Here is a 15868-nt window from a genome sequence, read left to right as displayed (position 1 = left end):
GGAGCGGTTACGTTAGTGGAGGTAGCCCAATTGACTTATTTTCCCGCCAAAATTTGAACTCCTCCATGATGTCATCGTGAGATTGCAATATCTATTTTCAGCATCTTGGATACGCCATTTGAATAAATTTGGCAACAATGCAGAGTGGGGCTGTGCTCGCTTTGTCCTACTACTAATACGGACACACTAAATAGACACTCTTTTCGACAAATAAAACATTTATATGTGTTCCACATTGTACACCAGGAACGTAGATGGTACTGTCCGCAGTGCTGTTCTTGACTGTCCTGGTTTCTTGTGCCGCAATTGTTGTCTCCGGTACTGACACTCTATCCCTCTTGGCGGCGTGCAATAGTGAAACTGTTCTGAGAAAGTGATTAGTTTATCAAAAAGCGCAGATATTTTCGAACATTCAGGTTGTTACAGTAACTAGCACCAGGTTTCTGATACATTAACCACAGTAGATTCCAGGTGAACTTTAGAATCACACCGAACGCGGGTTGAGCTCTCGAGAAAATTAAAATCTGGCGAAATTGTCACTGCAGGAACTCTGGAGAAACCGAGCACTGGATAGGTGTAATCGAGTGCCTTATAGCACCTTTTTTTTTTGGCTAGAAACTCAGACTGTTTACTCACAACCTGCGTCGTCCCTAGGGTCATAAGCGCCCTTGTCAAGATATGAATTTTGCTCCCCCTCCCCCCACATGTTCTAGGAAGAGAAATAACGTAACTTTGAAGTGCGCCCCTGGCAGATTCACGCCTGACCAACCCTTAGCTATCACACTGCTCACAACAAGGGGGATTACTTTGAAAAATTATTCAGTTCTGGGATATCATATAAGAACAGCTAGTGGTGGAATTAAATCTTATCATTTTCTGGGAAATAACGTACGAAATGAAATAATTTACATTCTCCATCAAAAAATTAAAAACAAAATATTGTCTTTCTTTAAAAGTGCTAAATATTATGGTATAATTTTGGATAATACGCTAGATATTCCTGGCGCTGAACAAATCACAATGATAGTTCATTTCTTTAATTTTAATTCTACTGGTGTTCGACGTTTGTATTATGAAAATTAGTTAACTTTTCCCTGTAAGAGTTACATCTGGGTTGGGGCTTGTAGAGGTAGTCCTAAAACAGAGGTAATGATAGTACCTTTGGTTGGGGGAGGGCTTGAATTTTCGCGCGACGCTGCAAAATCCATGGAACCAGTACTATGGTATTAAGAGATTGACTCCAGCATTTTATGTGCTCATGACTCAAATGACGTATCACTAGGAACCCTCTCAACTAATTCAGAGCTACAGTAACCGTTATGTGATCCAATGAAAGTGTTCCTCATTGCTACGCAGAATAGGGAGTACCGCGAATCCATCCAGAGTTCCGACCTTCATAACGAAGACAATTATCAGTTGCAACGAGAAAAGCCGTAGCGTATAAGTATGTGAAAACCAAGCGCCGAAACCCGTAATTTAGGATGCACGACAATTAAATTATTAGACACAACAATTTTTTGCAAAAAATTGTGTTTAAAATACGTTATTAAAAAGTAATGTTCATTTAGGGCAGAGCTGTCAAATTAGTTACACGTGAAAGATATTCGTTAACTGGAATAAGCGTATCCTATAATAATACTATACGCTACTATTGATTGCCTTGGTGTTCTGTGTTAATAGCTTGTGCTGCCCTCTATTATCGGCGTTGGTACTTAGAAAGATATGCCTTTTTTGTGTTTGGTGTGGGACAGAAGTGTTCGGTAGTTTGAGACTTTGTTTATAAACAAGTGTAATGTGTATAGAGTGACGTAGTGCGGCTAGAGTGGCGAATGTAGAAATGATAAGCAATAAACTTTGCCGCCTGTGCGCAAGAGAAAGGGAAGGCTCCATCAGAATATACGAAGAAGAAGGCCAGAAATTGAATCTTGCAACAAAGATTATTCAGTGTCTGCAGATTTGGGTATGCATTTGAGAGAAGAAATGTTTAATAAGTGGTAAAATACAATGTTGACCGTTGTATCATTTTGTTAACTCTAGTTTCTTTGCAATCAGTAAGCTGCACTGTCTGTTATGCAGCTGTAGTTGATGCGTCTGTCGCCTCCGTGAAGCCGAAAAGAATGCATTTACTAATACGTAAACTGATACTAGCCTTGTAGTATCGTCAAACACATCACCTACACACTTACTTAATTTTTCTGTAGAAACAGTTAAAACTTGCTGGCGAGCTGATACAAAGTTTGTTTCGTGTAACCATCCACAAAGAAAACAATTAAATGTAGATGGATACGTTCAAATTTTCTACAGGTCCTATTCCCAAAATATGCATTCGGAGTCCCAGGATTTAAAGAACTCGCAAAACGACTGTGTGTTTTATTTTTTTAAATAAAAGCCCTATAGATCCTGTAGTTTAAATTTTGTGAGAGGCTAAAATGATATTATTAATAAGCAGAAATTTTATATGAGTATTATAGTTTGAAAAGATTCGGGAATATAGTAATAACAGCTTTAAAATATTCTTCGCTTAACTTGAGGCACTTTTGTTGCTGGGTGTCTCCGCATGTGTCGAAATATCAAATGATGCCGAACTGTTATCAAGACAGTCATTTAACTTCATCCTGATGACTGTACTAGCAATTTTAAAATTCCTTTTGTGATAAATGTTAATAGCTTCATGTATCATGTAGCAAAATTTGTGGTCTTTGTAGAAAATAGATTTTTTTATGCTTTCTTTGTAGTGGTTTTCTTCCACTTTGTTGTTCACCTACAGTTTGGACACATGTGCATTATATGACAGGCAGACAGAGGTTACATTTTGATTTTTGTTAGCATGAATTTTTTGTCTAGTACAATTTATTCAGTTATTATTTTGCTTGCTGGAAAACATTATACTCTAATGAAACTAACATATAATGTTGCTGCTTGATTTGATGCTACACACAAAGAGTAACTAACCATTGAATCCGGCACCTCTAATATTAGACTGATCTTCAATGGTTCAGTGAAGGAAAGGTTAAAGGTGGAAATATTTGTGTCCTTTCTCTTGCCTTAACGATTCTGTAATTTTAGGTGAAGTAGCCATATCTGGACTAATGCTGTTAAATGTTAAATATATGAGTGCTCTGAATTATAAGTAATAACGTGCATGTGTGTGGGATCAGTGTGGTCAGTCAGTAACTCGCATTCGGGAGGACGACTGTTCAATCCTGTGTCTGACCATCCTGATTTAGGTTTTCCGTGATTTCCCTAAATTGCTTGAGGCAGGATGATTCCTTTGAAAGGGCACGGCCGACTTCCTTCCCCGTCCTTCCCTAATCCAATGAGCTCGCTGTCTGGTCTCCTCCCCCAACAACGCAACCCAACCCCTCAGTCAGTAACTTCTACATGGAATGCCAACCAATTCATGCTGTACTCATTGCAAGAAAGTAATGTACATTTGTATACATCCTGTCCTGTTTACCTGAAAGCAAGAGAATGCCATGTGGAATACTGAATTAAAGGCTGCATGTGTTTCAGAAAGAACTGTGTAAAATCCAAAGAAAAATAGTGTAATTTAGTGATAGCGAGCTTTGCAAATGTGAAGGGGTGTGTCTTTAACAGTTTAACTAATTAACCTATTCATTCTCTACATGACAATTCTTCCCTTCCTCCAAAACAAAGGATTCGTCTCTTGCATGTATCGTTATAGTGCATGTTCACGATATCCCACTGTGCTGTGGAACATAACAGAAATTGTTTGAAGATCCTATTTTCAGCTTTTAAATTATGAATATTATTTGCATCAGTGACCGGCATTTATAAATACATGTAATTGTTGGTTTTGTCTGTGCAAATTGAAAATAATTTCGAGAAACTAGTACAAATTTATTAAAAGGATAATTTGGTTTCCAACTTGTGAGATAGCCCTGGTATTGTTTGTGTGTAGAGTGGACAGTTTTATGGACTTCTATGTATAAACGTAATGATAAAAAAACCTACATGTTGTGTGTGTATTTTTTTATTGGTTGGTTGGTTGATTGATTGATTTAGAGGAGGGGACCAAACAGTAAGGTCATTGGTCCCATTGGATTAGGGAAGAATGGGGATGGAAGTCAGCCGTGCCCTTTCACAAGGACTAACCCAGCATTTACCGGAAACGACTTAGGAAAATCGTGGAAAACCAAAATCAGGATGGCCAGGCATGGGTTTGCACATATCGTCCTCGCGAAGGAGAGTCTAGTGTGCTAACCACTGTGCCACCCCTATCAGCATGCGTTGTTACTTTGTCATCACAGAAATTAATGTTAGTACATATTTAACGTTAATATATTTAGTCATAAGGTTTCTTAAAAAAGTGACAGTACCCTGTTTGACAGTTCCTCATCTGGATGCACAATAGAGGAGCCATTATCACCGATGATTGGCAATAGTTATCGAATTCATGCATAGCAATAAGAGCTCATACTTGCTAAAGATAAAATAAAATGATTTTGTGACATTATTAGTGACTTGAACATTTTTGTCATGAAGATGAGATAAAATGATTAGGAAAGTGCTAAACACACACCCAGTCCCCAGTCGAACCTGAGAACCCACAGTACATAGTCAGGGGCGCTAAGGAGTAGACCATGATCTGGAGCCCCTTTCAAGATTACATGTGTAGTTAATAGAAGTGAAGCAGTTGCTATAATCATCATCTTGTATTCCTCTGAGGCTTAAAGTTTTTGATGCTTGAACCATTTAAACAAGAACTAAGGGGTTAACATCCATCAACAATGATCTCCAAAAGAGTAGAGAAATAATTCCTCCCAAATAAATAGTGCCTATGGAGAAAACAATGAATAATCATATTGGTAAAAGATTCTGACTTTGATATGGGTGAGAAAAATACTGATCATTCAGTTAAATTATTATGGTGGCCAGGGGGTTGTAAACATTGCTGAAGAAGAAAGAAAAGCGGAAGAGTACCCAACAAAGTCAGACAGGTAGCAAGCAATGTATTACACATATACTGGGGTGACGAAAGTCGTGGGATTCCTCCTAATTTCGTATTGGACCTTCTTTTGCCTGGTGTAATTCTGCGACTCAACATAGCATGGACTCTACAAGTCGTTGGACATTTCCTGCAGAAATGTTGAGCCATGCTGCCTCTATACATCTCCATTAGTGTTGCCAGTACAGGATTTTGTAGACAAACTGGCCTCTGGAATATGTCCCATAAACGTTCCATGTCAGGTGATGTGGGTGGCCAGATCATGTACTGTAATTGTCTAGAATGTTCTTCAAACCAGTTGTGCACAATGGTGGTCCATAACAATCCCATTGTTGTTTTGCAGTAAATGGTTTCCGAGTAGCCGAACGTAAGCATCTCCAGTCAATGATTGGGTCAGTTGAAACAGAGGACTCAGTCTATTTCATGTAAACACACAATTATGAAGACACTACCAGCTTGCACAGTGCCTTGTTGGCAACTTGCTTCATGGCTTCTGCATCGCACTTGAACCATATCATTAGCTTTTACCAACTGAAATTGGGGATCATCTGACCAGGCCACAGTTTTCCATTCATCCGGGGTCCAAACGATAAGGTTGGGAGCCCAGGAGAGGTGCCGCAGGTGGTGTTGTGCTGTTAGCAGAGGCACTTGCTCCAGTTGTTTGCTGCTGTAGCCAACTAACACCAAATTTCACTGCACTGTGCTAACAAATATGTCTGTCATATGTCCCACATTGAATTCAGCCCTTATTTCACACAGTGTTGCTTCTCTTTTAGTACTGACAAATCTACTCAGTCACTGCTGCTCTGAGTCATTCAGTGAAGGCCATTGGCCACTATGTTGTCTATGATCAGTAGTAATGCCTGAAATCTGATATTCTCAACATGTTCCTGACACTGTGGAGCTCATAATATGTAATTTCCTAACATTTTCCCATGCATGTAGCTCCAACTGACTTCCATGTTCAAAGTCTGTTAATTCCTGTCTTGTTGGACACCTTTTCACATGAATTACCTGATTACAAATTACAGCTCTGCCAATGCGCCCTGCCCTTTTATGCCTTGTGTGAGCGATATTACTGCCATCTGTTTATATGGATTGACTTTTGTCACATCAATGTACATCTGACACCCTGCAGGGCACCTACAGCGTGTAACAGCTGGAAACTGGGATGTTAACAGCACTGTTGTAATTTCTTCTCCCTTTTCTTCTTCCATTCATGAATGGTGTGTGAAGTTACAGCTGTCTGAAGATTTCATTTCACCCCTGTGATTGTTTTGTAAAATATATGTTGGAGGAAGTAAAGTTTTTTATACGATTTTTTGTGGAGCATGTATCCTAGAAATTTTAGTGTTATACTTCTGTGTAATGCTTCAATGCCTGTCGTATAGTGCCTGAGTGGAATGTGATGCACATCTGCGTGAAACTTGTCTGCTTTCTACAGAAAACTTCTCTGAAAAATGCTACTTTCAAGTCTTCTGTGTCTCCTCTATCAACTTTTTGCCTGGTAAGGATCCCAAATTGATGGGGACTACTCATAAATAAAATGAATGAGGGTTTTCTAAGCTACCTCACTCCTTTGTATTATTTCAGTGTATCTCAGTGTAGTTTTGCCACTCCTGCTATTGGTTTCACTTGGTTGAACCACCTTGAACTGCCCCAGATTTATATTGCTAAGCAATTTAACGTTTGTGACTGTTTTCAGTGATTGTTTGATAGTTGTTTAATCAAAGAACAGTAAGTCTTTTTCACTGTTTAGGTACAATATTTTACATTTTTTTATCTAGAGGGTCAATGGTCAGTATCCTGAAAAGCTTCTGACACTGGCATCATTGGAGTAGACAGAGTGATGGGACAAAAAAGGGTAAAAAATAATAATGAAAAGATCGAAAGGAGAAAAGGAACATGAATCATGAGAATGAGAGAAATTTTGTCATGGCTGTAAAAACATTTGTAAATTTAACATTTCTACTCTCATTAGGAAGAACACTTGGAAACCTGTGGCAACAAAGCATGTTTTAAAGTTATGCATGTTGTGATTTGTAATTTATTTAATAACTATGGCAATAGTTTAGTCACCAGAATGTTCTTCAGAATAGAACAAATGTGCATCAAAATGGAACATGCACAAACTATTTCACTGGATTTTTTTATTGTATTTGGGAAAACAAAAATGTATCTTTTGATACTACCATAGCCCACTGTCATCATCTGATGCTGGGTAAAGTTGCGTCCGTGCCATGTGCTGTTCCTGCACGGTTTCAAAAATTGTCTTTCGACTTTCTTACATTGTTTTCCCAGTATTTTCTTATTTTACAGACTTCATTCTAACTACAACAATAAATTTGCCTGGCTGCGTGCCCTAGACACCACTATTACATCTTATTTACATAATTATGTCTCACAGTCCTGTCTGTCCCATGACCAATTGTTTGTTTTTTGTTTCTTCTTGTCATTCCCAACGTCCATGTTGCTGACCAAGCTTCAGTTTGCAGATGTTTCTTGCATTATAAGCCCACATCTTAGTGCTGTAAGAACTGGTAATATACACTGACTGCAAGCTTTCTATTTCCTCACACGTTGGAGTAATGGTTTAGAAAATTTGATTGTTTTGTTTCTCAAAAGCTGTCCACACCATTTTTATTCTTTTGGTTTCTTTGCTTTTCTTTTTTTTATTGTTCATTTTATTGATCTAATCACTGTCTTTAGTTGATCTAAATACAGAAATCAATCATCTGATTCTGTGACTCCATTGTCAATGTGTACCAGCTCAATTTTATTTTAAGTGTGTTGCTTCTACATTATTTTGGTTATACCAACATTACATTTCAAGCCAACTTCCCAGATTGTCCTACTAACTTTTCCATTAGTTGCTGAAGTTCATCTGCTCTAGAAGCAAACATTAGAAAAACATTTAGATAGCTATCTTTTTAACATTTGCATAATTTCTCTCTACACTTTTCTCCCTTAGAAGCCTTATTTTTAAGTTTTTATTTATTATCCATTTTCATCTTTTCTGTACATGGCTAGAATTAGAAATAGGACAAATCAGTTTGCAATGGCAATGATAGTATGAGAAAATGTTTTGGATGATATTTATGTATCTATACAAATGATATTGAGTGCATGACAGTATAACAGCAAAATCTTTCAACATATTATAAGTTTACAGTGTTAACCACTGTAGATACACAAGATTTGTAGAGTACAATATCAGAAAAAGAAATTCAAAAGTAAGACATTACTGAGACAACCATATGCTTTTCAGTAGCCAGTGTACTTAATGTTCAAATTTCTTACAGTACACAAGAGAAAATTTGCATATTGGAACATCAACAGATGAAAATTAATATATCTATTTCATCTATACAGCATGTCCCAGGATGAATGTGATATGACAAAATCAGTCGTTCAAAGCCAAAAGTCTAGTGAACATGGGCTCTGAAATGTATACCTTAGCAGCTGTGATCTAAAATCTCTTCTATTGGAAGATCTTTGCTTTCCATGTTCAGAGAGATGGTAGTGTAGTCCATAAAAAGAAAATGTGGAAAGTCATTCAGTAGAAGATGTGTTTTAGAGTAGTGTGGATGGAAAAGTGCTCATAGCTCTTAAGGTACGCATTAAAGAGATTTGTTCCACAGTATCGAAGATTAAGTAGGGCCTATAGTTCTCAAGGTACGCACTTAAGAGCCCATGTTCACTAGCCTTTTTTGCGTCAAATGATCATTCCCATCATATCCATGAATATTGACCATTCTTCCTGGGACGTCCTGTATTAGTCTAGGATATATACTAATATATTCATCAACACTACAGTACAATTGATGTAAAAGACATTGTTTTAGAGCCAGTTTAAAATTCCTTACATTTTTTGTGTTTTGGTATATTCCATTTCCTGTCACACACTTATGATCTGTTTCTCTAATTGGTCTTCAGTGTGCATTATTTTCTCAATGGAACATGTAACTTATAGAATATGTAAAGAAGGTACTGATAAAATTTGCAAGCTCTTAAGGAGAAGCTTGCATGAAGTTCGAGTAGTTTCACGTCTGTAGGTTTTCCAATTCCTTTTTGGACCATAAAGTAACATCTTTTGGCAGGTGAGCTAACCCCATTGCCTCAATAGTGATTCCACATGTGCATAACACCCATTTTTTATCATTTGTTGCACCATGCATAAGTATTATGATACAGTAGTAGATTGTACTTAATTTTGTATTGATGCAGCTTATATGCTTGCACTTTGCGTTTTATCAGATCAGTATCATGAAAAAATTTGTACTGTTTACTGACTTTCAGATGGTGTGATGTTAGGACTTAAGAGGGCATATTCTTAGTGCAGTATGTAAATGCACAATTACTACCTTTTCTGCATTTATGCGTAGACTGTTTCTGGAGAATCGGTCAGTGATGTGTCACACTGATAGTTTGCTTTTTATTCTCCAGTTCGTATGCACTCTGGGTGTCAGAGATAAATTTTGTACATTTTTGGAATGAAGTTGATGACTTACATTACTAATAAACAGCAGGAATTAGATTGGAGCTAGAAAATAACCTAAGGGCACACTGTATGTAATGTTCTGTTCCTACAGTTGGTACATAAGCCTGTTCTTTTCCTCTTGATAATATATGAGTGTATACTGGAGCAAAATTAGGATGAATGAAAATGCAGGCATCTGAAGGGAGCTTTGAAGTGAAAGGTTTAAATAAAAATAATGATGATCATATTCTGAAAGTTCATGTTGCCTAAGGTCTCATCCAGGCCAGACTGTAGATCAAACCAGGTGACTGTAGTGTATAAAGGAATAGCAGGAAAGAGGAAATGATACATCTACATCCATACTCCGCAAGCCACCTGACGGTGTGTGGCGGAGGGTACCCTGAGTACCTCTATCAGTTCTTCCTTCTATTCCAGTCTCGTATTGTACGTGGAAAGAAGGATTGTCGGTATGCTTCTGTGGCGGCCGGTCAAAAAGAACAGAGTCGGAGGCAGACAGCCTAAACCATGAGCCGTCTGCTCAGCGAGAAGGCTGTATGCAACATGAGAGCGAGCAGCCTGGGCTGCGGCCTCCCTCCAAAATATTGTTTTAGGTTGCTATTCCTGCAAAACTATGCACATCCATGTAGGGAGCTGTAGATGTAAAAAAGCTTCAGAGATACCTTGAGTTAAATCAGTAGCCTAGAAGCAGCTACTGTCTGTGTGTATAGAGCACCAATAGGCAATATGTCTACCCTGCTAAAAAGTTTGAAAATTTCCCTTCACATGTTCACAAAAAGATGCAAAAAAACTAATTATGCATGTGGGTATTAATTTTAACTTCCTACAAGCATCAATACAATACAAAACAAAAACTGATGCTTTGAACCATTTAATTTAAAACCTATAAAAGTAGCAGCAGCAGCAGCAGCACAAGTAACAGCAATATCAGTGTCAAACAAATGCAGTAAGATCTTGATTATGTGGTGTGCTCGGGGTTCTGTAACTGTGGGATTATCAAGTATACCAGATTATCCAGGTCATTTTTAAAAACCTGGTTTAAGGTAAAAAAACATGTATCTATTATTTATTAAACACAACAGCAGAAATTACACTAGGGTGATTTAATCTTAAATAGTGTAGGTCAAGAGTGAATGTGTCACATCTCTATTTCAAAGTTAGCTGGAAGAGTATATGGTGAAGTTCCACATGATACCTCTCCAAAACTACAATATTTTCATTTTCTGATGATTTTTTGAGATGCTACAGACTTCTCCAAATGAGAGCATTTGTGAAAATGCTGTAATGAAAGGGGTAATTGAAAAATTGTAATAGAGAAATCAAAAGTGATAGAGATTTGAATTTATTTTCAATTAATACTTTCTTTCCAGTACTATGAGACATGAATGCATACCTCTGAGCATTTTTTTCCTTTTTGGGGGGAAAATAAACTATGAAAATTTGTAACGTATTGTGAATTTCAAAATTATGTTTCGAACATATGAATAGTCACAGGATGTTAACTGTCTTGAGAAATGATAAAGTGGAAGGACTGCTGACTGTCAGCTATGACATTAATGCATGAAATTCTTGAACTGTCATAATATTTACACACAAAGATTGTTATTTAGAAATTATTTTCTCCAACGTCCCCATCCTAAATGTTCAAAAAATTTCATGGTATGTTAGTTGGTCATTGTACTTAGGTAATGTAAGCCAGAGTGGGCAATACTTGATGTACGAAATGTGAGAAATTTTTTGGTAGACCTAGCTCTACTCTCAAAGTAAAAAAATTATGGACACTTACATATTTAAATTGATCACTGGTTTTAAGTAAATGTGATGCAATAGTGGTATTTCTTTATAACATTATAAGTGAGTCGGAAAACAATTCATAATTTCCTTCGAAAGCATTTTATAACAAAAACGAGATATAATTAAGTGTATAGCCATTTTTTTTATGATACTATTCACAAATTATTATTGTCTTCTGTCATAATTACATTTTTTCATGACTTTGCATGAATTAAAATATCCTACAATGTAACAATCAACACTGCACTATCAAAAAGAGTTCATTTATTTTTTTCATGTGCTTCTCATTGAACTCTTATAGATGAGCTGAATTTGTACACAATAGCAGTGGTTGAGAAATGGGAACTGCACACTGATCTTTTGATGATGGACACATGAAAGTATTAAGCAAGACCATGAGGTGTCAAAGGTGATGATTATGTCTTGCAGCTCATGACAGACACCTATTATCTGCCCCACCCGCCACTGATTGTCATACACACAAGAAATGAAGTTGCTCAATACAAAGTCATCTAATGCATACTGTGGTCTCTGCATTTCACATGCAGTAACAGGATGCATTTTGTGGAGAACTGTTTTTGGAATGTAATTACCACTCTGGGATACAACCCAGTAGTGACTTCATTGAATGCCTACCACAGGCTTCATAGCAGACCACTCTTCTCTCTCTCTCTTTTTTAAATAGAATTCCCTTAATGTACCTTCATTTAGAATTAAGAGTGCCGTGTCTATTACTAATGTTGATGTGTTGTGTACAAATCCTGTAGCATTTCTTATAGCATCAGCAGATTCATGCTGGAGATTAAATCTTGTTGTAAGATATTTACAGGGACCTCCTAACCCATCACATGCACTTTTGCCTTGATCTGTTACAGAAAATATACATTTTTTGTTTTAATTCCTGTACTACAGTGTTAACCAAGCTCATAAAGCTGAAAGTAATTTTTAAAATGCAATGCTGCACCATCAGTCACATACACATGTTTAGGAAAAGCATGGCCTCCAGATGATATGTCATCAATCATCGCGCTGACAGCATAGCATGCATGTGCACTGTCATGAATGGGATCATCACTGACAATAGCAAAAGAGTTAGTTGCGTGTTCCATTAATCAGTCGCACGGTACGGTAACCGTTATGATGTGAAACGTGTCAAGTGCACAAGAAATGCACCATTCCCTTAAATGGCGCAAAATGCATATATTGTATTTATAGATTTATTTATTCCCCTATTCAAGAATTCATCTATGGTATAGCAGGAGTTGTCAGGGAGATACGATTTCAATTTATTTTTGAAGCTATTACTGCTGTCTGTCATTTTATTTCATCTGGTAATTTTTACTGCAGCATATTTTACATCATTCTGTGCCAAAGATAGGTTGAGTAAAGGACAGTGTAAGTCTCTTTTTTATGCTATTATAATTTTGAATGTCACTGTTGTTTCAAACTGGTCCATGTTGTTGAGAACAAATTTCATTAGTGAGTAAAAGTACTGTGAGGCTGTTGTAGGAATTCCCAATCTTTTAAAAAGATGCCAACAATATGTGCGGCTATGAACCCCACACATTATTCTAACCACTTTCTTTGAGCAGTGAATACTTTTTATCTAAATGTTGAGTTACCCCAAAATATTATTCCGTATGACATCAGAGAGTGAAAGTATGCAATGTTTGTTAGCTTACTAATTTCCGTATCCTCAAAATTGGCAATTATTCTGATTGCAAAAGTTGCTGAACCTAGTTGCTTTAGAAGAGCTGAAATATGAATTTTCCAATTAAGATTCTCATCTATATGTACACCCAAAAACTTAGTATGCTCTACCCTGTCTACTGACTTCTGTTAATGTGTTTCATTTATTGAAGGAACTCTACTTTTTGCAGCAGAAAATTGGATGTACTGTGTTTTTTCAAAGTTTAGAGGAAACCCATTTGCAGAAAACCAATTAATGACTTTTCCAAAGACCTTATTTGTATCATTTTCAATTGGAGTTTCTTTTACTGGATTAATAATGATGCTTGTATTATCAGCAAACAGTGTCAGTTCAGCTTCCTGTTTCAGATAGGAAGGGAGATTGTTCATTTATATCAAGAACAGAAAGGGGCCCATGACTGAACCGTGTGGATCACCCAATGTACCAAGAAAGTTAGAACAAATGTGATCATTGATACCTGTGAGAGTGTCAGTCGTAACTTTGAATTTTGTTGTGCCAAGCAATAGACCAGTTCTCAGCAAAGTTGAAATGAAGAACTAATGTGTCAGTATTCTGGGATGTCGCTTTCATGACTCAATGCCTAACCTCTGTAACAGACTTCTCTGGCTCTGCTGTCTTCTTCACCAACCCTCCTCCCTCTCCAAATGCATATGTTATATCACCTGAAGATGTAATACTTCAGCAGTCATCACTTCAGCATCAGAACACATTGCACACTTGTGCATCTCTTGACATACACACAAAAGCATCAGGTCCATCTCTGTGTACTTCTTTCCTGTGACACTGCTTATGGTGAAACAAACAAGTGTTAAATTGGTGAAATAAATACATATGCCTGCTTCTTTCAATGGCTGGCATTTTACACATTTTGCTCATAAGGAGTAGCATTTTGTGAGACCAATTTGTAAATTTGGGTTCTCCTTTTTCATTAGGATATATCCCTTATTGATCTTGTCATATATCTTTTTACCTCTTCAACTTTTTCACAGTGATAACATCAGCCTGGTTAGGACTTTTCCTGCTGAAATATTTAGATATTATTCCAGGGCAACAGTAAGCGTATCGTCTGGCAACGGATACCCACATGAAGAATCTGGGCATGCTCAAATGCCTTTCCCATTGTTTATCTTCCAAGCTTTTGAAATCGAATAATACGAGGAGGTGGGTATGTATTTCATTATCTGCTCCTTAGAGTGACTACCTGGTATCAGTGTCGACAACTGTGCCTTTTCATTTTAGGTGGCTGCTGAGATAGCATTATGTAGGTTTTGAAACCACACATCACATTTTGTGCACACGTCACTAACTTTAGGTTCTGCACAAAGTACATCTAAACTTTACAAAGTTTGGAAAATGTTGCTTGTGTAAAACTTTTTTTTTAATTTCTTCCACTTTTCTTTTTACATACTGTTTTCTTCTTGTGCTTCTTACCTTTCCTGGACATTTAAGGAGGGATATAGTAGGGGCTACAGCAGAAATGCTAATACCTAATTCACCAACAACTTCACTCGCAGGAATATAAACACCTGTACTGTCTTCATTTTCACACTTAGGTGACGGTGATTGTTCAGGTGGGTTGTCACTAAATTTCTTCTTGTAGTAAGTGTAGCAATTCCTGCACAATGGATGTGATCCTGATACCATTATTTGAAGACCAAGATATTTCTGCAATATCTGAAAGATTTCCAACAGTTCTGAAGTGTTTTTCACTTTTCTTAAAACCACCTTCTGGTGTATTTTTTTTCCTTTTTTTTTAGTGCATACATTTCACTCTTTCACTATTTTATTTCCTCACTGACATTGTATCTTACAAAAAGTTCAAACCAAACACAAAACTCGATGCAGAATGGTTTATGTGCAAGTTCTCACTCATTTGTTGTAAACAGAAGAGATCTGCAGAGAGAGTTGTCAACATGCATATTTTACACTAGAAATTCAGTGATGCAAAATATGCAGAATAATGAAAAAATTTTACACTTTGCACAGAAAAATATTGGCCATTGTGTTTGCACTGACTTAACATATTAACCAAACAATAGTTTAACCAATTCTCAAAATTTTTGATATGGGGTTTTGAGTAAATAATTCACAAAATCTCATAAAAATGCAATTTTTTTACATTTTTAATAATAAACATTTACATAAATACAGATAGTTGGAGCAGAGAAGATACTGTTTAATTACATCACTAGTATCTGGTAATATGACAAAAGATAGCGTTGTGTGACTTTCCAAACTAGAATTTTTTTTTAAAGTCAAAAAACTTGTATTTTGTATTTTTGTTTTAAATTTGTAAGTTAAATGAAGACCATAAGTGTGCAGGTATCAACTAAATTTCAACACACAGAGAGGGAGCTTTAACGCAAAACATCTGCCACGTCTCCATTACTTTTGGTTTAGTAGTTTTTTTGTTCTTTACTGTTTTAAGAATTATTTACAAAATATCCAATTTTCAAAGGCTTCTTCCACTGAAAATCACTCAGTTCATTAGTGGATACAGATGTTTCTTGAAGGTGTCAAGCGTACAACCAATGAGACCAAACTAAAAATACACACAAACATTTAGAAAAATTAAGATAAAATGAAAATATTGTATTTTTTAACACTTATGATGTAGAGGTCTAATGTATATTTTTTCCAGGGAAATTCATGACCATTAGTTGACATGACCTGTATGATTTGAGATGAAATCACCCACTATAAAAAATTAGAAGTATGTATTACTTTTCTGTAAAGACAAAAATGAATTAAAAATTGAATATTGCACTGCTGTTTAAACCAGTTTAAGGCTCAAAGTTTTCCAAAAATTTCAATTTACATAAATAACCCTTTTTTATGTCTGTTATGAAATAAAATAAGCATGACCGATGTGAAGAGATCAACAAGAAGATAGTTA

General features: G+C 36.5%; 1 protein-coding gene across 1 annotated transcript in view; it reads left to right on the top strand.

Moving 5' to 3' along the window:
• The first annotated feature begins 1697 nt into the window (after positions 1 to 1697).
• Positions 1698 to 15868, top strand: part of LOC126336280 (zinc finger protein 879-like) — a 357886-nt gene continuing 343715 nt past the window's right edge. Inside the window, exon 1 of the mRNA XM_049999798.1 lies at positions 1698 to 1960. Within this exon, the coding sequence (XP_049855755.1) occupies positions 1838 to 1960 (123 nt within the window). The 5' untranslated portion in view covers positions 1698 to 1837. The remainder of the gene's footprint in view (positions 1961 to 15868) is intronic.

This window comes from Schistocerca gregaria, chromosome 2, assembly GCF_023897955.1.
Source record: "Schistocerca gregaria isolate iqSchGreg1 chromosome 2, iqSchGreg1.2, whole genome shotgun sequence".
Classification (NCBI taxonomy): Eukaryota; Metazoa; Arthropoda; class Insecta; order Orthoptera; family Acrididae; genus Schistocerca; species Schistocerca gregaria.
Note: the sequence above shows the minus strand (reverse complement) of the source record. Positions and strands in the feature narration are given on the sequence as shown.